A 22,849-nucleotide genomic window follows, 5' to 3' on the forward strand; every position below is an offset into this window, starting at 1 on the left:
ACGCCCTCCGTTCGCTCGCGTCGACCCGCACGCTCCCCGCTGCGTGTGTGCGTGCTCGAGTGCAGGACAGAGCTCGCCAGTGCACGCGCGCTCGTCCGCTCGCACCGCTCCCGGCCTTCGAGGGCGACTGGCTCGCTCGCCCACCGCTCGTCTCCTTCAACCTCGTGCATCGACCGATCCCAACGCCACCACGCCCCTCGCAGCGCGCTAGCAGGCACGCCAGGAGCTCAGAGCCATGGCGCACGACCCTGCGTCGCTCGCAAACCTCACGGGTCTGCTCGCGGGCACCGCCGGAGCAACCGCAAGCTCCGCAGTGCCCTCGCCCGACTCGCTTGTGCACGCCCTCGCAGCCCGCTACCGCCTCGATTTGAACGCCACGTACGCCGGAGACCAGACTCTCGTCGTCGTCAACCCCAACGAGGCAAAGGCAGACGTCTCCGAGGCCAGCAAGGCAGAGTACGAGGACCGCGCATACCGCGTCCGCTCGTCGCCCGGCGGAGACAGCGTCCACCCGCACGCCTACGACCTCGCCTGCAGGGTCTACCATGCCGCGAGGAGGACCGCCGAGTCGCAGTCGATCGTCTACAGGTGCTCGCCTTCGTCCAAGCCTTTCCCCACCTCTGCTGACCATCTCTCGCCTCGCGCATCGCAGCGGTCTATCGGGCGCAGGAACAACGTCTCAGCAGCACCTCGTCACGGCGCAGCTCTTGCGACTGTCGACTTCAGGCAAGAAGGACACGCGGCTCGCTGAGCAGGTCCAGGCCCTCGAGACGCTTCTCTCGTCCTTCGGCGCCGCAAAGACGGCCGCGAACCCCTCTGCAACCCGCCACTCGTCCCTCCTCGAGCTGCACCTGAACGCGACCGGTCGTCTCGCCGGCGCAAAGCTCCTCGCGTACGGCCTCGACCGCACTCGCTTCGCCAAGCTCGGCAAGGACGAGCGCACCTTCCATGCCTTCTACCAGCTCGTCGCGGGCGCTACCCACGCCGAAAAGACCGAGTATGGCATCCTCGACGACATGGCCGACTATGCTCTCTTTGCCAAGTCAGGGTGCTACCGCCTCCCGCCCGGCGTGCCCGGCGCCGACGACTCGATCGCGTTCGACGAGGTCCGCGCTGCGTTCAAGGTCCTCGGCTTCAAGCCCCGCCACGTCGCTTCGACGTTCCGCATCCTGTCGGCGATCCTCGCCATCGGCAACATCGAGTTTGCCGAACACCCAGAGGACCCGTACGACTTCCGCTCCGAGCCCGCGTGGGTTGTCAACCGCGACGTGCTCGACAAGGCGGCTGACCTCCTCGGCGTCGCGAGCGACGACCTCGAGCGCTCGCTGACGAACCGTGTCCGCTGGGTCCGCAAGGAGATGACGGCGACGATCCTGCGCGCCGAGGGCGCCGACCGCCAGCGCGACAGCCTCATGGCTGCGCTCTACTCGATCCTCTTCGCCTTCGTCGTCGAGACGGCCAACCACAAGCTGTTCCCGGGCGACGAGGCGATCGCGACGCTGCAGCAGCAGGGCGGCACCTCGATCCTCCAGTTCTCGTCGCCGGGCTTTACCAACCACTCGCCTTCGCGCCCGGGCTCGCGCTCGTCACTGCTTGTGCGCGCGCTCAACGGCTTTGACGACTTCCTCCACAACTACCAGACCGAGCTGCAGCGGTACTGGTGGATCGAGCACGCCTTTGACGGCGATGGCGGTCTCGCCGCGCGCGCGCAAGAGGACGGCGTCCGCATCGCCGACGTCCTCCCCTCGGACGACGGGACGTCGCGCATCGAGCTGCTCCGCGGCGGCCGCCTCGGCGGCAAGGCCGACCGCAAGCCGGGCGGGATCCTCGGCGGCCTCGCCAAGACGGTGCAGAGCCTGCGCAAGGGCGTGCAGAGCGACGAGGCCGACGACGAGCTCGTGACGGGCATGCGCGACCACTTTTCGACGCACGGCAGCTTTGTCCCGCACCCGGGCGGGCCCGGCGCGCGCACGTCGTTCGCCGTTACGCACTACGGGCAGCAGACGGTCGCATACGACGCGCACCGCTTTGTCGAGACGGACGCCGACGCGCTCGACCCTGATTTTGTCGCCCTCTTGCGCAACTCGAGCGACGCGTTTGTTGCCAAGCTCGTCAGCGGGCCGAGCCTCGCGGCCGAGGTGCACCCGCTCGACGACAACACAATCGTCGCAGCGCAGGTCTCGAGCATGCCGCTCCGCCAGCCGAGTCCCGTCAAGGTCTCGCACGCGTTCGCGGACGACGACGAGAGTGGTGCAGCCGACTACACCAAGCCGCTGCTCGACCCGCTTGCGATCCACCCCGTCTCGTCGCAGGTCAACGCGACGGCAGCGCACCTCCTCGGCTCGGTCCTCTCGCGCACTCACCAGTGGTCCGTCCTCTCGCTCCTGCCCAACACGACGGGCGCCGCGCGGCAGCTCGACGCGCGCCTCGTCAAGGCGCAGGTGAGCGCGCTGCAGCTCCCCGAGCTCGTCGCGCGCCGCAACGGGACCGACTGGGTGCACGACGCCGACTACGCCGACTTTGCCCTGCGGCACGGCGTCGGGATCGGTGCGAGCGAGGGCGCGCGCGACGCCGTGCACGCCTTCCTGCGTGACTTTGGCCTCGCGGCCGAGCGCGGCGACTTTGCGCTCGGTACTGCGCGCGTCTGGCTCTCGTACCGCGCCTTCAAGCTCGTCGAGGACCGCCTCCGCGCGCACGAGGAGCCCGAGCACCGCGAGGCGGCGCTTGCGGCCGCGCGGGAGAAGCGCAGCCAGCCTGCCGTGCTCACGCCCGACGCGGCCGACGACGAAGACGACGAGAAGGACCTCGATGCTGGCGCAGCGGGCGCGGGCATGCTCGGCTACCTGCCCGAGCTCGGCCCGAGCCGCAGTACGGTCAACGTCGGATACGCAGAGGGCGGGCGGGCCGCGACGGGCGGTGCGGGCGAGAGCGTCGACGATTTGCTGTACGGGCCGGGCGGCGCGCCCACGACGCCGACGACGCCGAGCTACGTGCCGTACTCGTCGGGCGCGGCGCTCGGGTCGACCAACGCGTTCGACACGGTCCGCTCCGGCCTTGGACACGGCTACCACGGCGACTCGTTCGTCGGCTCGCCGCTGCAGCCGCCGACGGCGCCGTATATGCGACACGGCGGGAGCGGATACGGTAGCGGCGGATTCGGGAGCGGGTATGGCGGCGGGATGGGCCATGGCGCGTCGGCGTCCGAGATCTGGGGGAAAGACAAGCCTACGCCTGCGGGCTTCTCGGCGCCACCCCCGGGCGCGATGGGCGGCGGCGGCAACGGCGGCGGGTTCGGAAACGGCGGAGGCGGGAAGGAAGGTGTGCTTGACCGCGACGGGAACCCGCAGGAGGGCGATGGCAAGGCTATCGAGGAGGTACCCACTAGCAGGGGCCGCCGCATCTGGGTCGCGATGGTGTGGATGCTCACGTGGTGGGTTCCGACGCCGTGCTTGACGTATCTCGGTCGGATGAAGCGCCCCGACGTGCGCATGGCCTGGAGGGAGAAGGTGCGTGCCAGCTCTCGACCACAGCGCGAGGTACATGAATGCGTCGCTGATCCACGAATGTGGCGCATATACAGCTCGCGCTGTGCATGCTCATCGCGTTCTTCTGCGGTGTTGTCATCTTCTGTAAGCACCCTTTCTCCGTACGTGGTTCGCGCGTTCCGCTCATTCGCTTCACCCTGCAGACATCGTCGTCTTTGGCCGCCTGATCTGTCCGAACTACGACAAGGCGTGGAACGAAGCCGAACTCGGGTACCACTCGGGCTCGACCGACTATTGGGTCGCCGTTCGCGGCGAGGTCTACGACTTGACCAAGTTCTACCGCATCCAGTGAGCTGTCACTGCCCGTCAATCCGCTAGAAATTCACTGACCAGCGCTGTACTTGCAGGCACTCGGATATTGACGGCATGGACGTCACGACGGAGGACATGCTCACACTTGGCGGCCTCGACCTGACCAACTACTTCCCGATGTGCGCCTCGATCGCTCTACCGACTCCCTCATGCACATGTTGACATGCTCGTATTTGCAGTCCGCTTTCGACCGCCTGCCCCAGCCTCGTCTCGTCCGACGACCTGACCCTTCAGTACGCGGTGCGTCGCATTCCTCCCTGCGTCAGCCCTTCACCCTGCTCACGTCGTCACTGCTACACAGAACTGGACTGCCGAGGTGCCCAATGCCGTCCACACGTCCGGCTCACAGCAGTCGCAGACTGGCTCGGCGCTGCACGATTCGAACTGGTACTTCGACACCTTCCTTCCCAAGATGGACCAGTACCACAAGGGCCCACTCGTCTGGACAAAGGGCAAGGTCCGCACCGAGGCCGAGGAGATGAGCAGGATGTGGGGCATCGTCAATGGCTCCATCTACGACCTGTCGGACTACTTCTACACCGTGCGTTGTTTTTTCCCGCTGAAGAAGCGATTTTGACTCACCGTCCCTCCACTACAGATCGATCTTCTTCGCGACAACTCGTACGAGTTCCTCGACCAGAACTTCGCCAGCGTCTGGCAGGCTCAGCCTGGGACGGACCTCACGAGCGCAATCAAGGACCTCAACCTCGACTGGTCAACGCTCGAAACCAACATGAATTGCGTACGGACCCTTTTCTACCGCGGCGACACCGACTTCCGCGACTCGCCGCGCTGCCAGTTCCAGCCCAACATGCTCCTCGCCTTCGGTATTCTCATCATGGTCACCATCCTCGCCAAGTTCCTCGCGGCGCTCCAGTTCGGCTCGAAGCGAATGCCCGAGCAGCGCGACAAATTCGTCATCTGCCAGGTTCCGTGTTACACCGAGGGCGAAGAGTCGCTCAAGAAGACGATCGACTCGCTCGCCGTCCTCAACTACGACGACAAGCGCAAGCTTCTCTTCATCATCTGCGACGGCATGATCGTCGGGTCGGGCAACGATCGGCCCACTCCGCGCATCGTGCTCGACATTCTCGGCGTCGACCAGACCATCGAGCCTGACCCGCTCATGTACAAGGCTGTCGCCGAGGGCTCGAAGCAGCTCAACTACGGCAAGGTCTGGAGCGGCTTGTACGAGGTTGAAGGCCGTGAGTCGGCTCTCCCAGCGCTACGGGATGCAGCTCACATTTTATCCGCTCCGCAGACGTCGTACCCTACCTCGTCGTCGCCAAGGTGGGCCGCCCGTCCGAGCGTTCGCGTCCGGGCAACCGCGGCAAGCGTGACTCGCAGATCCTCGCCATGCGCTTCCTCAATCGCGTTCACTTCGACGCGGAGATGTTCCCGCTCGAGCTCGAGATCTACCATCAGATCAAGAACGTCATCGGCGTCGACCCGCAGCTCTACGAGGTGCGCCGCCTCTACCTTCCGGAGAAGAGGAAGCTGACGCGCCCGTGACTACCAGTTCATGTTCGTCATCGACGCCGACACCTCTGTCCAGCCCGACTCGCTCAATCGCCTCGTTGCTGCGGCCGTGGACGACGCGCAGATCATCGGGATCTGCGGCGAGACGCGCCTCGAGAACGAGCAGGTGTCGTGGTGGACCATGATTCAGGGTACGTTCGATGCTCGCCTCGCTCTTTCGGCTTTTCGCTGACAGCGGATTCTGCGCAGTCTACGAGTACTTTATCTCGCACCACATGGCCAAGGCGTTCGAGAGTTTGTTCGGCTCGGTCACCTGTCTGCCCGGCTGGTGCGCACCTATCGCATTTCCCGCCAGACCCGTTCGCTCATGCCTTCACCCTTCAGTTTCACGATGTACCGCATTCGGTCGGCCGACAAGGGCAAGCCGCTCCTTGTCAGCTCGCTCATCATCGACGACTACTGCGACGGCAACCTCGACACGCTGCACAAGAAGAACCTGCTCGCGCTCGGCGAGGACCGGTACCTCACAACGCTCATCCTCAAGCACTTCCCAAGCTACAAGACCAAGTTCATCCCGGATGCGCACGCCTTCACCGTCGCGCCGCACTCGTGGAGCATCCTGCTCTCGCAGCGTCGTCGCTGGATCAACTCGACCGTGCACAACCTCGCCGAGCTCATGTTCCTGCCCAACATGTGCGGGTTCTGCTGCTTCTCGATGCGCTTCATCGTCTTTGTCGACCTCCTCGGCACCATCATCCTTCCCGCCACCTTTGTCTACCTCGTGCGTATCCTCTCCATGCCACTCTCTGTCGGCTTGCCCTGACACGCGGCGCGCAGATCTACCTCATCGTCACCGTCGCCACCGGGTCGAGCGCTCTGCCCGTCATCGCTATCGTCATGATTGCGGCTGTCTACGGCTTGCAGGCCATCATCTTCCTCCTCAAGCGGCAGTGGCAATTCATCGGCTGGCTCATCATCTACCTCGTACGCCTCAGTCTTCGCGCCCCTGCATGCATCGCGCTGACGAGTCTCTGACCCTTCAGTGCGCCTACCCGGTCTACAGCTTCCTCCTGCCCGTCTACTCCTTCTGGCGCTTCGATGACTTCACCTGGGGCAACACCCGCGTTGTCGTCGGCGAAGGCCGCTCGAAGAAAGTCTTGCAGGCCGAGGAGGAGGCTTTCGACGAGTCGACGATCCCGCTTGCCAAGTTCGCCGACTACGAGGCCGCGCTCGCCGACGAGCACTACGACACGCGGTCCGAAAAGTCGCACTCGACTGCCGGGTTCTCGCTCGCGACCCGCGGTCCGCAGGTGGCGCACCAGCGCGGCGGGTCAGACTTTGGCGAGCTCCACGCGCGCCACGCCTCGCGCTCGACGATGCAGATCCCGACGATGCCGCTCATGCCGTCGCAGAGCTTCGCGCCCTTCTCGGCTGCGCCTGGCAGTCTCTACGGCGCGCCCGGGCCCGGCAGCGTCGTGGGCAGCGAGTTCGGGGCGTACCCGATGAGCGCTCACCCGTATATGGCGCCCGCGACGCTCCAGTCGCAGATGAGCCTTGCCGCGTTCCACCCAGCGCCGCCCCCGCCCATGTCGTCGCTCCCGCGCCGGCAGTCGGGTATGTCGGCGTTCTCATACGGCTCGGCCAACCCCTTTGCGAATCCGCCGGCGCCGACGCCCAGCAATGACCCGAACCCCAGCGATGAGGCGCTGTTCTCGACACTCCAGGCATACCTGGCCGGTCAAGACCGTACGTGTCAATCTTGCGCTCGCTTGGACACATATCTGACCCACACTTGTCTCAACGCAGTCATGCAGCTGTCGAAGCGGCAGTGCCGCGACGGCCTTGCGGCTCTGTTCCCGTCAGCCGACCTCGCCGCGCGGAAGCAGAAGATCAACGAAATGATCGACCAGATCCTCAGCAGCGCGTAATCCTCAACTGCACCTGTAGCTCTAGCATCCCCTTCTCTGCCCCTCATACGTGCACTCTTGCCCTCTGGCCCTCCTTCCGCTTCTCTCTCTAGACAGACACTCCGACTTGCCCCTCCGATCTTCTGCGACCTCCCCTCTGGCTATCTCTCGTCTTTCTGTGGACACTGTGCATCACATCGTCATGCTGTTGCAGGGTCTGCTGCGCATTGATGAGAGTTGACATTGACGTTCGCCTTGACCTTGACCAAGTGCTTCTCGCACGCGAGCCCGCGATCGGCGCTTGCGGGCATGCCAGTCGACCTCTCAGACTCGTTCGAGTCGCTCGATGTCGGTACAGACGCGGCGTTCGACCTTGCCCTCGTTCTGTCTTCCCTCGAGGCGGCGCAAGATGAGCCAAACGCACAAGACGTCGCAGACGAGCTGCAATCTCTAGCGGCGATCTACGACAACCCTGAACCGTCTCTCTCGCTGTACCGCCCTCCGCGCACCTCGCGCAGCGCTTCGCCGCCGCCGCAATGGACGCCTTCCTCAGCCGACCCTCTCCGCCTCGTCCTCAGCACGACTCTCACCCCACCGCATGAATCAGTCCCGCTGCATCTCCTCCTTTCTCTACCAAAAGGCTATCCGTCGGCCGAGCCGCCCCTCATTCAGCTTCAGGACCGCTACCTCGGAGCGAGCGCCGTATCGGACGATCTGTTCGGCGAGGTCCTGCGTGTCTACATGCACGACGCCGAGGCAGGAGTAACGGGGAGTGCAGTTGAGTGGACCGGCGGCGTATGCTTGTTCGAGGGGATCGAACTCGTGCGGGAAATGTGCTCGAGATGGGTCGGCGAGCATGAGGATGAGCTGCGGCGGAACGAGGCGGCACGGAAAGCTGCGGGCGAGGAGCAGGCGAGGGCAAAGGCCGAGGTGGCAGAGGAGGCTGAAGAAGGGCGACGACGAGACGACGCGGTGCGACGCAGGTTGCAGGAGGAACGGCAGGCGAGAAAGGCAGACGTGCCGTGCCCGCCTATCGTCTCCTCGCAACCTATTGTGGATCGTCAATCCGTGAGCTTGTCTTTTCGTGCGCCGTGCGCGGCTTGCTTATCATTCCTTGCCGGCAGGTATTCGTTGGTCACGTCGCCAAGGTTAACTCGCTAGACGAGGTGCGCTGGCGCGTTCTCCGAATGCACCAACAGCAGCTCATTCTATTGCCACAGGTTGATGCCGTCATAGATGCCCTGTTGAGCAACAACAAAATTGCGCGCGCGACGTACGCCGAAGTGCCCTGATTCCTCGACCTCAGTTGACGTACTTTGCGAGCGCAGACACAACATCTCGGCATATCAGTTCACTACCGCCTCCGGGACACGACATGCCGACAATGACGACGACGGCGAGACGGCTGCTGGCAGCCGCTTAGCGCACCTACTCACGCTCTTGGTGCGTCCGCTTTTCTGCACCTCTCGCGGGTCCCACCTCTGACGTGGTCTGCCTGCAGGATGTGCCCAACGTCATGGTAGTCGTCACGCGGTGGTATGGCGGGATTCACCTGGGCCCGGATCGGTTCAAGCTGAGTGCGTCAGCCTTCCCAATTGCGGGCTGAAGCGACACTGACACTCCCTCTCCTTGTTGCCACCCGTACTTTCGCAGTCAATCAGGTGCGTCCACTGCAAGTTCTGGCCGTGACTCGGCCGCTGCTGACATGCGTTTCTGCCGCAGGCTGCACGCGACGCTCTCACGGATGCGGGTCTCTTGTCAGATGCAGACAATGCCGAGAAGGGCGGGAAGAAAGGAGGGAAAGGCGGGAAGAAGCGGTAGAGTCGGGCGAAATAGAGCTGCACTGAAGTTCTCCCTCTCTTGAACAACCGCGGTTTGGTCAAAGCCCTGCGCAATCACGCTGCATTCTCTTCGGCTTCGAACTTGCGCTACTCAAGGTCAACCGCAACAACACTTGAGACTGCACCACAAACAGGCTGCGCGCGACTGTAAGCGGATATCACACCTCGAGTCCCCTGGTCCCGCGACAACTCTCTTGCTCGCCCTCATACCGCCTCCCTCTTCGGCTCGATGACCTTGACTTTGCGCTCGCTGCCTCTGTTCTCGTCTTCACTGACGATACGGGACGGTCAAATGGAGGAACGAGCCACACCAGATGAAGCGCAGCCGGGGGGACCCGTCTGTTGCTCTTTTCCCGCTCCCATGCAATGCACTCGTCCTGGAGCAGATCGGGCGCCTGGTTGACTAGCATGTACTGGGTCATGATAGCCTATCTCGCATTCGCGCGAACGTCCGACCGGGCGTGAGAAGCTGACCAAAATCCCACTCACGCGAACGGCTCCGAAGAGCAAGACGTGCTTTTGTCTGTCATTCGCTTGAGTTGAGGGGACATGCGTCGAGCTCGTGGGTGCGATGCTCTTGTCTGCTGACAGCGCGCGCCACCTCGACCTCGAAATCCCTGATCCGCGTCTGCGAGTCGTCTTCGTTGTGCGACACGGCGCCGGGTCCGTCTGGGCTCGCTCCGCGCGTTGCATCAAAGTCGGGTACCAGCATACGTTGAGATGCTTGTTCGTCAAAGATCAGTAGAGGACGAGGAGCGTTGCAATTTGCTGTCCCCGTAACATGCGTCCGGAACGCGCCAAGAGCTTCAGCGTACGGCACAACGGAACCAGGTCGAAGATCTGTACCGTCTACGACCCATTTGACCGGGCTGCAAGCGCCAGGGTCCGCTGTGCCGCGGAAAGCGCCGAAGTTGGCTTGCGGCATACGAACGAACCGGAAAAGCGACTTAGTGCAGGCGAGCAGGCGAGCAGGCCAGCAGGGGATCCAGCAATCCTCTGATTTCACTTTGCCAGTCTGCTGAACGTCAGCAAAGAAAGGCCAGGGCACGGCCTGAGGTTACAAGTACAAGCACGCAGCCCGGAGGGATCGGGGAGAGGACTGGCAGCGACACGTCGAGGGAGACGACCCAGAGCGAAAGCGCAAGCGAGCCGATCCGCCGCTTCGACCACGTAGTTTCGAGAGCTCGCGCAGAACAGCAGCAACCTTGTATTCGGCCGAAGAGACACTGGAGGCAGGTGGCGGCAGGGAGAAGCGAGAAGCGAGCGAGAGCGCAGGACTCGACGGACAGAGGCGCATGCGCGACAGGCGTGCACAGGGACGGTAGCATTGTAGACTCAGCCTGGTCAGCGTGCCTCCAGGCAGATATCGAGCAGGCGGTCGGGGACAAGGTGCGGCGACACCTCGGCCCTTGTCCTCGTACTCGCCGCAGCATCCGCTTCTCTCGCTCCAGGCTAGTCTTGCGAAGGCTTGCAGCTATCGAAAGCTTCTCAGACATACAGTCCGTGCGTCTCCTGCCCCCGTCGTGCAGTCCTCGCCTCGGATGCAGCTGACACCGCCCGTCGGGCACCACCTCGCTCTCGCCCGTCAGCAGCCGACTCCGAGCACAAAAGTACAGCACCGAGCATGTCCTGGGCGGGTCTCAAGAAGGCCGCTAGCCGCGCCGGCACCCAGTTCAGCCAGAAGATCGGCCAGGTCGAACGCACCGACGACTCGGCGTTCGCGGTCGAGGCGGAACGCTTCAAGCAGTGCGTCCGACTCGCCCTCGAGCTTACTAGTCACTCAGCTGAATGAGTGATGAACGCGCGCAGGTTTGAGAAGAACGGCAACGCGCTGCACAAGGAAGCCAAGGCGTATCTCGACTCTGTCCGCAACGTCTCCGCCTCGTCGACCCGGATAGCGACTACAATCGACCTCTTCTTTGGCACCGACTCGGGCGAGCAGGCCATCTCGGCCAACGCCTACAAGCGCGCCGTCGAGGAGCTCGAGGGCGACGTCGCTCTCCAAATCGTCCGTTTCTTGAGCGCCGCCACAAGTTCAAGCTCTGAAGCTGACGCGCTTCAATCACGCAGGACGCGCCGTACCGCGCGACGGTTTTGGAGCCGATCAGCAAGCTGTGCGCTCACATGCCCGAGGTAGCCAACGCAATCCAGAAGCGGCAGAAGAAGGTGCGTTGCGATCCTTACAGTCCCGTGGAGGATCTCATGCTCACGCCCTTTGCGCAGCTCCTCGACTACGACGCTGCGCGGTCCAAGGCACGCAAGCTGGGCGAGAAGGACGACCACATCAAGCTGCGAGCGGTGCGCTCGCCTATCACAGTTCTATACTCTTTGTCGAATGCTGAACTGGCCGTGTCGATCGTTCAACAGGCCGAGGTGGAGGAGGAGCAGGCGCGCGAAATCTACCAGGCGCTCGACGGGCACTTGCGGGAAGAGCTGCCGCAGCTGCTCGACCTCCGAGTGCCTTACCTCGACCCGTCGTTCGAGTGCATGGTGCGCCCCCTTTTGTCGATACCTTCGCTGCTTGAGGTCGCTGGAGTGAGTCGCTTACTGCTGTTCGCTGCCCAGGTCCGACTGCAAACCCACTTCGCGACGGACGGCTACAACAAGCTCGGCGGCGTACAGCGCTACTTTGCCGAGGGCGTGCGGGACGACTACGCGTCCGGAGCACTCGACGCCCAGGTCGAGGGCGCACTGCAGGAGATGCGCGAGCTGAGCATTTGCGGCCTGAGTGCGTAGAGAGCAGACGGGAGACCCATCGATTCTGGTAGTTTTCGCTGTACCGCAGTTCCGGGTACCTTTCTGTGCATCATCAAAGTCACCTCGAGACTCTCGAGAACGCCTGGGTGCCTGAACCGCAAGTCGCGCGAGTTGACCTCTTGCCCGTCTCGCACTTCGACTTCCGCTACTTCCCCGACGACGACAGCGAGCGAGGCGCGGGATGCCCGGAGGATGCGCCGACGCTTGCCCAGTCTTGTCCGCGCTGCCGTCGCCCCGGGTCCCGGCCCCGCTGCATCGTCCTCATCGTCGTCGCGAGACCATGTCCGCCTCGCCAGCCTCGCCGCGGCTCTGCGGAAGCCCGAAGCAGCTGCGCCAGCACATGCAGCACCGTCTGCAAGCGCAGCGCGCTTCCCGCCGCCCGGGCGCGTCGCAGACGCCGAGCCGCACTCCGACCGCTCCGACAACTTTCCTCCATCCGCCGCACCCGCCTCGGGGACGCGCACGACCCGACGGCAGCTCGCGAAGGGGCTTGAGACGCCTCGTGCGCAGGCGACTCAGCCTGCATCGCGGCGAGTCGAGGAGACTGCAGAGGCGCAGCCCGTCGCGAGCAGCAGTCGAGGGTCCGGCGTGCAGGAGACAGCGGGGACCGAGGCGAGAGCGTCGAGGAGCCCTCACAAAGGCCAGCCTCGCAGCAGACGCCGTGCCGCCGCAGACCCCGCCTCTCGCCGCAACACTCCTCGCCTTGATCCCATCGACTCTCTCCTCGCTCGCCCTCTACCCACATCGTCTTACGAACTCTACGCCTTTCTGCGACATGCCAGGGACAATCACCGTACCGTGCCCCTACACTGGCTCGCGTGGTTCCACGCTCATCCGCGAATGGCGCCCTTCGTCTCGCCTCAGTCCTTCCGCTTCCTCCTCCACCTCGCGTCCTTCAGGACGGACCAGCGCCTCGTGCGCTCGCTCCTGAGCGAGATGCACGAGCGCGACGTACCGATAGACGACGAGGCGCGCAGAGTCTTGCTCCGCGGGTACGTGCGCGCAGGGATGCACGATGCCGTGGGCGAAGTTGCGCGCGCGGTCCGGCAGGCGGAGGGTAGGGCGCCCGTATTGCTGCCGACGGCGAAGAGGGATTTGAGTGACAAGGGGAAGGGGAAGGCGGATCTGCAGCCGGGGTGGAAGGGCTGGGCGGCGCGCGAGCGGGTTCAGCGCGTCGAGGAGCAGGTGCTCCGGGCGGCGAGCAAGGTCGAGGAGGAGCTCGTCGGACATACGATGAGGTCGACGCAGAAGCGGCGACGCATGCGGACCGCGGTGGCGGCAGAGGCGGGACCATCGCCCTTCGCCCTGCCTCGACATCCCACCCTCATCCCGCCTCGACCAGCTTCCCTCGCCAGCTCGGACGTCACGACGCTCGTCGAGCGGCTTGTACAGGAGCGACGGACAAATGAGGCTATCTCGCTCGCCGAGATGTGGCTCGAATCGCATCGACCTTCCTACCTCGACTCTCGACCCTCGACCGCGCTGCGTCCCGCTGAGACCCCTCTCACTCGCTACAACCGCCTCGTCCGGCAGTACTACTCGACCGCACTCGTCCTGCTCAACATCCTCCTCAAGCTGCTCTACCAAGAGCGGCCTACCCCTTCCTCCATCCGCCTCTTCGTCGATGGCTTCATCACCCGTCACAGCGCGCCTGCGCCCGCGGCGCCGCTGACACCCAATCTCGTCACGCTCCGACAACTCGTTGTTGGCCTGCTCGGACAAGCCGCTGCGTGGGACCGCGCCGTTGCGCTGGTCGACTGGTTCGGGTACCGCTGGGGCATTCCCTCGACCACGTACGCCAGCTCGCCGCGCGCGCACTTCGTCCCGCCGTCGAAGATCGAGGCAGATCGCGTCGGTCTCATCGTCGGCGAGTCGCGCGCCGCTGCCGATGCCGCGACGGCAGACGCTCAAGCGGCCCACCTTTCGCTCGTCGCGCCGCACAATGCCGTCCCGCCAGACGTGGCGATTCTCCTGCTCCGACACGCCACGGACCAGTACGAGCGCGGCACGCTCGGGCACAAGGCGCGCGTTGCGGCCGTGCGCGCCTGGTGGGCCCGTTTCGACAAGCAGTCGAGTGACGCCTGGACGATCGCGCGGCATGAACGCGTGATTGCGCGCGCAAAGAGCGTCGGGCTCCTCGAGGGGTCGACGATCGTGTCCAAGAGACGCTGGGTAAGGGCGGCGGCGAAGCAGGGCGGGCGTTAGACGGAAGGACGAGAAGTCGAAGGAGGCATAGAATATTCAGATTCCCATCGCACGCACATCGCATGCACCTTTGTCGCATTTCGCATAGTCTTTCCCGCAATCGCACTTGCATCACGACTTCAAAGCGTCGCCGCGAGCGAGCTGCGTCTGCCCTTTCCGCCTTGTTCGCGACAGCTTGCGCTGGTCTCCCTGCCGACTCCCCACTGTCTCTGCTACTGCTTGGCCTTGCTTGCACGCACACCGCTGGCGGCGCACCGAAGGGCAGGGCGCTCCAGCGCAGCATCATCAGCTCGACTCGATCGTTGCTGTTTCCGGATCTCGGAAGCTGCTGCGTATCGGCGCCGCTACACGCAGCTGCGCGGCCGGGCATGCTCTGCTTCATTCCAGACAGCGCTTGTTGCTGCTTGACACACACGGCGCACGCCTGAGCGTCCAGCAAGGCCGATTTCTCGAGCCCTCCCGCCTCCCTCTCCAGCCACCGCAGCACCCACGACGATCCCGCCTCCGTCTGCGGTGGAACAGCTCGACCTCTGAGCAGCACCGCAGCGATGCTGCTGAGCGAGAAGGTGGCCCTGTCTTACAGCTCATCGTCGACGTCGTCTCGCCCTTCGAGCCCGCCGCCTAATCTGGTGCCGACATCCCGAAGAGCCGCAATCGCGCAGTATTGCGCGGCGAAGCGGCGCTGGCTTGTTGTCGCAGGGCTCTACGTGCTGGTCGCCGTTGCCTGGTGGACTTGCGGAGGCCTGGCCGGGCTGTTCGCACGTGAGGCCGGCGAAGGACGAGGAGTAGGACGCTGGTTCTGGCTCGCAGGCCGCGAGCGAATTGTCTACAATGCGCTGGGCGAGGCGTTCACGCTTCCGTCGTCGACGCTTTCGCCGAGTACGGCGTCGTCAGCATTGGCGTCGGCCCCGAGCGGTGGCAGCACCTCTCTCGGTCCCGCAGCAGACGCCGTATTCCACCTCTACCCAGCTGGCGATCGCCCTTCTCCTGCGCTGTACCTCTCAACACTCGAGACTTTCCTGCGCGACCACTTGCCGCCTGCCTACAGCAACGAGGCGGACCCTTCTGCCCTCATCCACGCCCTCCGGTCCTTTTTCTCCGCCCCGCTAGCCGGCGCTGTTCGTCCTCCTCCAGCAATACCGCATACAGTGTGGCACACTGCGCCCGCGGACGAGGCCTTCAAGCGGAAAAAGGACACGCTCCGCTCGTGGACTGAAAGGAACGATGGCTGGACCGTCGTGCGGCACAACGATTCACAGGCGGACGCCTGGGTGCGGCGCCGCTTCACGCTTGACAGCAACGACGGCGGCGCACACGGCGTCGTTAGGGCGTGGGAGCGCCTCGCCGAGCCGGCGGTGCTTCGGAGCGATTTCTGGCGCTACTTGGTACTCGCGGTCGAAGGGGGCGTGTATGCCGATACGGACGTGCAGTGCTTGCAGGCCGTCGAGCGGTGGGGCGACGACGTGAGCTGGAAGGGCGAGCGGTGCGTCTCATCGGCCCCTTCTGCTTCTGATCATCACATGCAGGCAGCTCATGGATTGCTCTCTTTGTGCACAGGCCCGAGGGATACGCAGCGCCCTCACTCGTTGTCGGGGTCGAAGCGGACGTAGGCAATCGGCACGATTGGCATAGCGTGCGTTCTTCGCGCGCTCACTTTGTCGGGTGGTCCGCCCAAGCTGACATCGCCCTTTTCCCGCAGTGGTGGCCTCGACCGCTACAGATCTCGCAGTGGACCATGGCTTCGGCGCGCGGACATCCCGTGCTGCTCGACACTGTCCGTCGGATCGTCGAGTCGGCGCTCCTGCCGGACGATGAGCAGCCCAAGTCAGTCATGGAAAAGACGGGACCAGGTCCGTTTCCCCACGGCCTGCTTTCGCCTGTCGAATGACTGACGCGTTGGCCCGCAGGTCCGTTCACCGACGCGGTGCTCTCGTACCTCGCCGTGCAGTATCGCAAGCCGTGGGGCACGCTTCGGGGGCTTGACTCGGACGGCTACCGCTTCCGCGCGTCGGTCGATGCGCCTGCGCTCGTCTCGTCCGGCTCGAGGCGTGACAGGCGTCCGAAGGAGCGATGGGGCGACGTCAAGGTGTTGAGCATTACGGGCTTCTCGCCAGGAGTTGGGTGCGTCGCGGCGTCCTCTGCTCTCTCGTTCGCTTCATGAGCTCGCTCGGTCTTCTGCCCGGCCCTACCGCACACAACGTTGCGTTGGCTTGCTCAACAGGAATTTGACTTGGCTTCCTTCACTTTACAGGCACATGGGTGCGCACGACCGCAATCATCCCGCTGCGATGGCCTTTCACGCCTTTGCCGGCAGTTGGCGGAAGCAACCCGGCGCAGATGCTTGACCTCTCTGTAGACGCAGCAAGTTTGCCTCGTAGATTTCTGTTGTATCCACCATTCGCGTACGCAGACCATGGCCGACTTTGTCTTGGGGCTTCACGGTCTGTCGCTCGTCCGCGCGCATATTGTGAAAGCAGTCAAGCTGCAGCTGGGACTGTTGCTCCATCGCGAGGCAGCACAAGAGTCCGATCGGGTCGATCGGCCCTGCGACTGAGCGCGCGTCAGTCGAGGCCGGAGAGATTGCGGGGGGAGTGGCCGAGGCGGGGGCAGAAAGCGTCGTCCTCGCTCGCTTCCCTGCACCAGCTCGGTTCTTTCACTACAAGCCAGCACCAGCAGCACCTGTACGATCCAGGTGAGCTCGAACGGAACCCCCTCGTCGAGTGGTTACTGAACTCGGTCGTCTCGTCCTCCGTCCGGCTTGCGCCCATTCCCGGTTCCTCGTCGTCGCCACGCTCTCTCGGCCGTACTGCTCCCGCGACACAGTTTGCACAGCGTTCAGCGACACCTCTGTCCCGCCACCTCGACCTCGCCGCACCCGTCCGCCCGCCCCTCGCTCCTCGAGCCAACTCTCCTCTCCTCATCATGTCGACCGAAGAGATGTCGTTCTCGCCGACGCTCCCCGTCGAGCACGCCGAGTTTGACGTCGAGGGTGTCCTCTTTGACATGGACGGCACCCTTGTAGACTCGATCAAGGTGCGTTTCGGTACTCTAGCCTGCGTGGCCGAGCATTCCGCGTACTTCTTGCACAATGACTGACATCGTGCTGCTCCAACAGGCTGGTATGTGTCCGAACGTTGCACTCGAGAAGCGGAAACCCGCTAACTTGCCCGTTCTTGCGCAGTCGAGGCGGCCTGGGGTGCTGTCGCCGCCGAGCTTGGCGAGGACCCCGAGAAGGTCATTGCCGCTACGCACGGCCGCCGTGCCATCGACAACCTCCGCGATCTCAAGCCCCAGCTGAGGCGCCTCACGAACGAGCAGATGGAGCCGCATGTCGAGGAGGTTCGGCCGCCCGTCTGCTGCGCTCCGCGCAATCGCTCACGACCTCCTTTTACAGTTCGAGAAGAAGATTCTCCAGCAGGCCGACGAGTTCAAGGAGAAGGCGCGCTCGCGCCGCGCTTCGGAAAGCTCGTCCCGCCGCAACTCGACCTCGTCCTCTCGCCGTCCTTCTCGCCGCGGCTCGTCCTCCTCCGGCCAGAACCCGCTTCTTTCGGGTCTTGCTGGCGGCCAGTTTGGCATGAGTAGCATCAAGCGCGAGGAGCCCAAGAACGACATGGACCAGGTCAGCGACCGCCTCGCCAACCTCGACACCTCTGCGCCGGACCGCATGAGCCAGCTCGACCAGGACCCGTTCGCCGATTCGGACGACGAGGACAACTCGGACTTTGACCTGAACGAGTACACCGAGGAGGAGATTGGGTGCAGCAACAAGAGCGTGCGCATCCTGCCGGGTGTCCGCCGCTTCATCGACTCGCTCCCCGGCGGTCGCTATGCCGTCGCGACCTCTGGCGCCAAGACTTGTGCGCAGCATCTCCTCGATGGAAAGCCGACGTCGAGTACTGACAGCACGCACCCGCAGACTGCCACGGCGCTCTCGCTCGCGCGGGCATCAAGCGCCCCAAGGTGACCGTCACGGCCGACGACCCCCGTCTCACCGCGGGCAAGCCCGACCCCGCCCCGTTCATCCTCGCCGCCAAGGACCTCGGCATCCCCATCGAAAAGTGCCTCGTCCTCGAGGACTCGCCCTCGGGCATCATGGCCGGCGTCCGCTCGGGCGCGCGGACCATCGCCGTGTGCACGAGTCACCCGGTCGAGAAGATCAACTCGCAGGGCGCCCACTACGTCGTCCCTTCGCTCGACTGCGTGCACGCGCGCCGCAACCCGGACGGCAAGACGATCCGCATCATTATTGACGGTGCGTGCTCTTTCGCGCGGAAACTCGACGCTCGAGACAGCGTGCTGATGCCCGGACTCTGCAGCGCACCCGACTGACCACCCGCGCCACGGCTCGCGCGGCTCGTTCACGACTGTCCCGCCCAACTGGCGCGAGATCCAGGCCGAGCACAAGGCGCAGAAGCTCGCGGCCATCAACGGCACGGCCAAGGACAAGAGCAACTTTGCCATGCTCGGCGTGCAGAAGAAGGACAAGGCGGCAGCGGACGAGGCCAAGGCCGCAGCGGACGAGGCCACGGCATAGACGGGTTTAGGGTCTCTCAGAGGTCATTCTCTCCCTTGTTCCGCGTGCCCGCGTCGTCATTGTACATTCCTTCCCTGCGTCCACACGGACTGCTAGATCGCTGTAGATACCTCCCTTGTCGTCCGAACTTTCACATTCGACGAACGGAATACCATCAAGTAGTGCTCGCATTCGTTGCTCAGAAGAGTGAGGAGGCTTGCAGACGGTCGGACGAGTACAACATAGCGAGAGAGGCGCCGCACCAGTTCATGGCCTACCTCACCAACCACCTCACTCGTCGTCCCCGAAGGAGAGCATCTTGATCTTCTTCTTGTTGTCCTTCTTCTCCTTGGCCTTGCGCTTCTCGCCCTTCTCCTTCTCCTTGGCCAGATCCTGCGCCGTCTTTGCCGGAGCAGGTGCCGGCCTCGACTCGCCCTTGTCGTCGCCGTCCTTGCTCCGCTTGACAACGTCGGCCCAGTCGCCCATTCCTCCTCCGCCTGCGCCGCTGCCCTTGCCGCCTCTTGCGCGCGCGCCGCCTGAGCCGGACGAGAAAGAGAGAGACCCCTTGGACTTGGCGGACGGATCGGCCGCGGAAGAAGATGCGGCGAGAGGATCGGCAGCATCGTTTGCTTTTGCTGCGAGCATTCCTTGGGTCGTCAGCGGTCACCGCAGAGCAGAGATAGAGTGGCAGGACGTACCGTCTGCCCGCAATCGATCCACCTCGTCGCGGTCGAGGTGTTTCCCCTCCTTGAGGACGACCACCGCCGGCGCCTCGTCTCCCCTCCCCAAGTCCCACTCGTCCTGCTCCTCATCGCTCTCTCCCTCGTGCCCCTCTGGCCGCGTCGGGATCGCCGGCCGCCCGCCCGTCCCCGGTGCGGTCGCGCTCTGCCCCGAGAGCGCCGCGAGCGCGTTGCGGAGGAACGCAGGCTGCTCGCCAACGTAGTTGAGCCCGCGGATCTTGGGCCCGCCGCGCGGGTCGTCGAGCGGGTCACGGGACCGCTTCGACATGGCGACAACCGAGGTGAGCTGACTGTGGTGGAGCGAAGAGAGCGTCTTGGTCGAAGCGAGTGCCCCACAGGGTCGCAAGTCGGCAGGACCGCCCTTGCGCCTGGATTGCAGTGAGAGGTACTCGAGACGGTTGCTCGAGCGATTGTGGAGCAGAACGGAGCGAAAGGCCCGTGATGCGCTTCCAGCTTTCTTCATCAGCTCCAACGGGTCGAAGCGAGGCGATGCGGCTCATGCTTCGCTATTCTGCTCCTCCGGCGCTTTGCGGGAACTTCGCAGCAGCTTGACTGCATGGAGAGGCGCAGGAGGGGATATGAGCCAACGTTGCGGCGTTGTCTACTGTGCATCCTGCACCGGCGCGGCGCGCGACGCGCCTGCCTCACCCTCTGCCGGTACCGCAGCCGCCGCTGCCGCCGACTCCTCCTCGGCCTCACCACGGTGGCCGACGGGCTGCCCGGCGAACCGCTTGCGGAGCACCTCGAACCGCCTGCGCTGCTGCCTGCTCACACTCGGGTTGGCGCGCTCGAGCGCCGACAGGAAGTGTCGCATCTCGACCTGGGCCTGCGTGCCCTCCTGCCCCTGCACGCTGCCCTTGCCGCCAATCGCCGGCCCGTCGAGGTCGAGCTCGAGCGACGAAAAGAGCTCGCGCACGGCCGAGACGGCCGCTTCGCGCACGAGCGCCGACAGGTCGGCGCCCGAGAGGCCGTCGGCGCGCGGCGCGTGCGCAATCAGCGCGAGGTCGACGTCGGGCGCGAGGGGCGTCTTGCGCGCGCAGGCCTTGAGGATCTCGACGCGCTCTGAGGGAGAGGGGAGGTCGACGTAGAGGAGCTTGTCGAGCCGGCCCGGGCGGCACATGGCCGGGTCGAGGATGTCGGGGCGGTTCGTCGCGCCGATGACAAAGACCTGCTTGCGCGGCTCGAGACCGTCGAGCTCCGTGAGGAGCGTGTTGACGATGCGGGCCGACGACTCGGACTGCAGCGGAAAGGCGGGTCAGCAAAGGTCATATAGCGCGCGACCTGGGTGAGAACTGGCGCACCAGACTGTCGTCTCGCCGAGGGACCATGGCGTCGAGTTCGTCGAAGAAAATGATGCACGGACTCGATGCCCGAGCCCGCGCAAACACCTGTCGCACTGCGCGTTCCGACTCGCCGACGTACTGCGTGAACATCGAACGCCTGCATCAGCACGCCGCAAGGCCAGCCTCGCAGCGGCACTGAGATTGGAGCACGTCCAGCCGCACGCACCTTGTTGAGCAATTCGGGGCCCTTGACGCTGATAAAGTTTGCGCGACTCTCGTTGGCGACGGCCTTTGCGAGGAGCGTCTTTCCGCACCCGGGCGGGCCCCACAGGAGGACGCCGCAGGGCGCCGAGAGGCCGAGGAGGCGAAAGACGTCGGGGCGGCGGATCGGGCGCACGATGCTCATGCGCATCTCGTCGCGCACGGCGTCGAGCGCGCCGAGGTCGGCCCACGTCACGTCCGGTACGGTCGTGAACCCTTCGCGCTGCGACGAGGGCTGCACGATCGACAATGCGCGGACAAAGTCGGCGTTGGTGAGCGCGATCGACGAGAGCTGGTCGGGCGTGAGCGAGGTCGGGTGCGAGCGGAGGAACGAGGCGATCGGGAGCGCGGCGAGGGACGGAGGGAGGGTCGAGAAGGGCAGGGCGGGGACCGCGGACGAGAGGTCGGCCGCGAGAGGAGGCGCAGTCTCGTCGACGGGGGTGACGGTGCCGGGAGTCGGGGCAGCAGACGACGGCGCCGTCGCCGCGTCTGCGATGGGCGTGTCTGCTCCCTCCTGCGGCTCGACGGCCATCTCTGCATCCTCGCCCTCGTCGTCTCTCCGCTGCAGCAGCCCGAGCGCGCCCTCCTGCGTCGCCAGCTCGGGCAGCAACCCCGCGACTCCACTGGGGCCAAACTGCTCAAAGATGCGCTTGACGGCAATGACGCCCGCGGCGCCCGTGAGCGCGCTCAAGTCTGCGCCGACGTAGCCGGGCGTGCCCTTTGCGAGGAGGGCATAGTCGAAATCGCCGGCGAGGCGGAGCTTGGCCATGAGGACGCGGAGGATGCGCTCGCGCCCGGCCTCGTCCGGGACGCCCATCGTGATCTCGGCGTCGAAGCGGCCGGCGCGGCGCAGGGCGGGGTCGAGCGAGTCGGGGCGGTTGGTCGCCGAGATGACCATGACGGGCTTGTTGTCCGTCTTGTCCCATGCGAGGTCTGCGGGTCACAACCATCAGCGACCGTCACATGGTGGAAGAGCGACGAGGCAGGGGAGGACGCACCGTCCATGCAGGTGAGGAGCTGGGCGACGATGCGGCGCTCCATCTCGCGCTGCGCCGTCTCGCGCTTGGGCGTGATGGCGTCGATCTCGTCGATGAAGAGGATGCACGGGGCCTGACGCGCAGCCTCTTCGAACGTCTCGCGCAGCTGCTTCTCGGACTCGCCTGACATGCCCGAGACGACAGAGGGCGCCGAGATCGAGATGAAGGGGAGGCCCAGCTCCTGCAATGCGCGTGAGACCATCAGCAGTGCACCGGAAGCATCGTGAGCGCGAGAGACGCACGCCTGCGATTGCGCCTGCGAGCATGGTCTTTCCGCAGCCGGGCGGGCCGACGAGGAGGACGCCTCTCGGGGGCCGGACGCCGGTGTGGAGGTAGACCTCGGGGTGCATGAGGGGGAGGGCGACGAGCTCGAGCATCTGCTCTACGCAGCTGTCGACGCCGCCGAGGTCTGCGAGGCGGGTTGCAGGCGGGGCATGGGATGCGGCGGCGGAGGACGAGGCGGTCGGGCGCGAGCGCTTGGGAGTGGCGGGGTCGCGGGCCGAGGTCGAGGGGCGGAGCTTGCGCTTGGGTGCTGGAGGGCCGGCTGCGGTGCTCGGTGTGGCAGCTGCGGGCAGTGCGGACGAGGACGCGGACGCGGAAGGGTCGGGCGTTGATGAGGATGCGGCGGGAGGGGGAGGGTCGCGCTGGGGCTGGTTCGAGTCGGGGTGGGGCTGCTGCTGTGCGAGTGGGCTCGGCTGGTTGAGCGAGAGCGTCTGGCGCGGCCTGTAGGCGACGCCCGACAGCTGCCGGTTGAGCTGCGCGAGGGGCTGTGTCGCCGGTCAGCGTCGCGGCGCAGCAACGGGGGCGGGGCAGGCGCACCTGGGATGCACTCATGGCAGCCAGTCGAGCACTCCTGAGCTCAGCCTGGCCCGGCGAGAGACGAGGGCGCGAGTCGAGCTTGGACGAGCTCCGCGGCGAGCGGAGAGGCGACGACGCGGCGACGACGGCGACGGCGACGACTCGGCTCTG

General features: G+C 65.1%; 7 protein-coding genes across 7 annotated transcripts; 6 read left to right on the plus strand and 1 right to left on the minus strand.

Annotated features, from left to right (window-relative positions):
- Positions 1 to 235: 235 nt before the first annotated feature.
- On the plus strand, positions 236 to 7,264 carry JCM10292_006053 (uncharacterized protein; the record flags this gene model as incomplete). The annotated part of the gene is made up of 15 exons (XM_076646978.1): positions 236 to 588; positions 653 to 3,506; positions 3,581 to 3,629; positions 3,689 to 3,833; positions 3,893 to 3,976; positions 4,037 to 4,097; positions 4,159 to 4,398; positions 4,456 to 5,062; positions 5,119 to 5,321; positions 5,377 to 5,527; positions 5,586 to 5,664; positions 5,721 to 6,117; positions 6,174 to 6,320; positions 6,380 to 7,082; positions 7,143 to 7,264. 15 exons carry the CDS (start codon positions 236 to 238, stop codon positions 7,262 to 7,264), a joined length of 6,195 nt encoding a protein of 2,064 aa, XP_076507316.1.
- A 288-nt stretch (positions 7,265 to 7,552) lies between these two features.
- JCM10292_006054 (uncharacterized protein) lies at positions 7,553 to 9,064 on the plus strand (the record flags this gene model as incomplete). The annotated part of the gene is made up of 7 exons (XM_076646979.1): positions 7,553 to 8,311; positions 8,368 to 8,409; positions 8,464 to 8,516; positions 8,572 to 8,686; positions 8,745 to 8,820; positions 8,897 to 8,904; positions 8,966 to 9,064. The coding sequence occupies 7 exons, from the start codon at positions 7,553 to 7,555 to the stop codon at positions 9,062 to 9,064; spliced, it is 1,152 nt and encodes a 383-aa protein (XP_076507317.1).
- A 1,644-nt stretch (positions 9,065 to 10,708) lies between these two features.
- On the plus strand, positions 10,709 to 11,820 carry RVS161 (amphiphysin-like protein RVS161; the record flags this gene model as incomplete). Its single annotated transcript, XM_076646980.1, has 6 exons — positions 10,709 to 10,830; positions 10,894 to 11,092; positions 11,155 to 11,250; positions 11,308 to 11,382; positions 11,452 to 11,574; positions 11,650 to 11,820. The coding sequence occupies 6 exons, from the start codon at positions 10,709 to 10,711 to the stop codon at positions 11,818 to 11,820; spliced, it is 786 nt and encodes a 261-aa protein (XP_076507318.1).
- Positions 11,821 to 12,681: 861 nt separating this feature from the next.
- JCM10292_006056 (uncharacterized protein) lies at positions 12,682 to 14,046 on the plus strand (the record flags this gene model as incomplete). Its single annotated transcript, XM_076646981.1, has 1 exon — positions 12,682 to 14,046. One exon carries the CDS (start codon positions 12,682 to 12,684, stop codon positions 14,044 to 14,046), a length of 1,365 nt encoding a protein of 454 aa, XP_076507319.1.
- Positions 14,047 to 14,594: 548 nt separating this feature from the next.
- JCM10292_006057 (glycosyltransferase family 32 protein) lies at positions 14,595 to 16,391 on the plus strand (the record flags this gene model as incomplete). Its single annotated transcript, XM_076646982.1, has 5 exons — positions 14,595 to 15,529; positions 15,604 to 15,679; positions 15,746 to 15,896; positions 15,954 to 16,167; positions 16,298 to 16,391. The coding sequence occupies 5 exons, from the start codon at positions 14,595 to 14,597 to the stop codon at positions 16,389 to 16,391; spliced, it is 1,470 nt and encodes a 489-aa protein (XP_076507320.1).
- A 577-nt stretch (positions 16,392 to 16,968) lies between these two features.
- On the plus strand, positions 16,969 to 18,580 carry JCM10292_006058 (uncharacterized protein; the record flags this gene model as incomplete). Its single annotated transcript, XM_076646983.1, has 6 exons — positions 16,969 to 17,079; positions 17,162 to 17,171; positions 17,228 to 17,385; positions 17,441 to 17,903; positions 17,963 to 18,298; positions 18,363 to 18,580. 6 exons carry the CDS (start codon positions 16,969 to 16,971, stop codon positions 18,578 to 18,580), a joined length of 1,296 nt encoding a protein of 431 aa, XP_076507321.1.
- Positions 18,581 to 18,850: 270 nt separating this feature from the next.
- Positions 18,851 to 22,714, minus strand: JCM10292_006059 (uncharacterized protein; the record flags this gene model as incomplete). Its single annotated transcript, XM_076646984.1, has 8 exons — positions 18,851 to 19,194; positions 19,258 to 19,589; positions 19,905 to 20,536; positions 20,601 to 20,720; positions 20,809 to 21,776; positions 21,842 to 22,061; positions 22,123 to 22,647; positions 22,700 to 22,714. 8 exons carry the CDS (start codon positions 22,712 to 22,714, stop codon positions 18,851 to 18,853), a joined length of 3,156 nt encoding a protein of 1,051 aa, XP_076507322.1.
- Between the last annotated feature and the right edge of the window lie 135 nt (positions 22,715 to 22,849).

This window comes from Rhodotorula paludigena (genome assembly GCF_050403205.1).
Source record: "Rhodotorula paludigena JCM10292 DNA, Rt_paludigena_JCM10292v1_ctg7, whole genome shotgun sequence".
Lineage (NCBI taxonomy): Eukaryota > Fungi > Basidiomycota > Microbotryomycetes > Sporidiobolales > Sporidiobolaceae > Rhodotorula > Rhodotorula paludigena.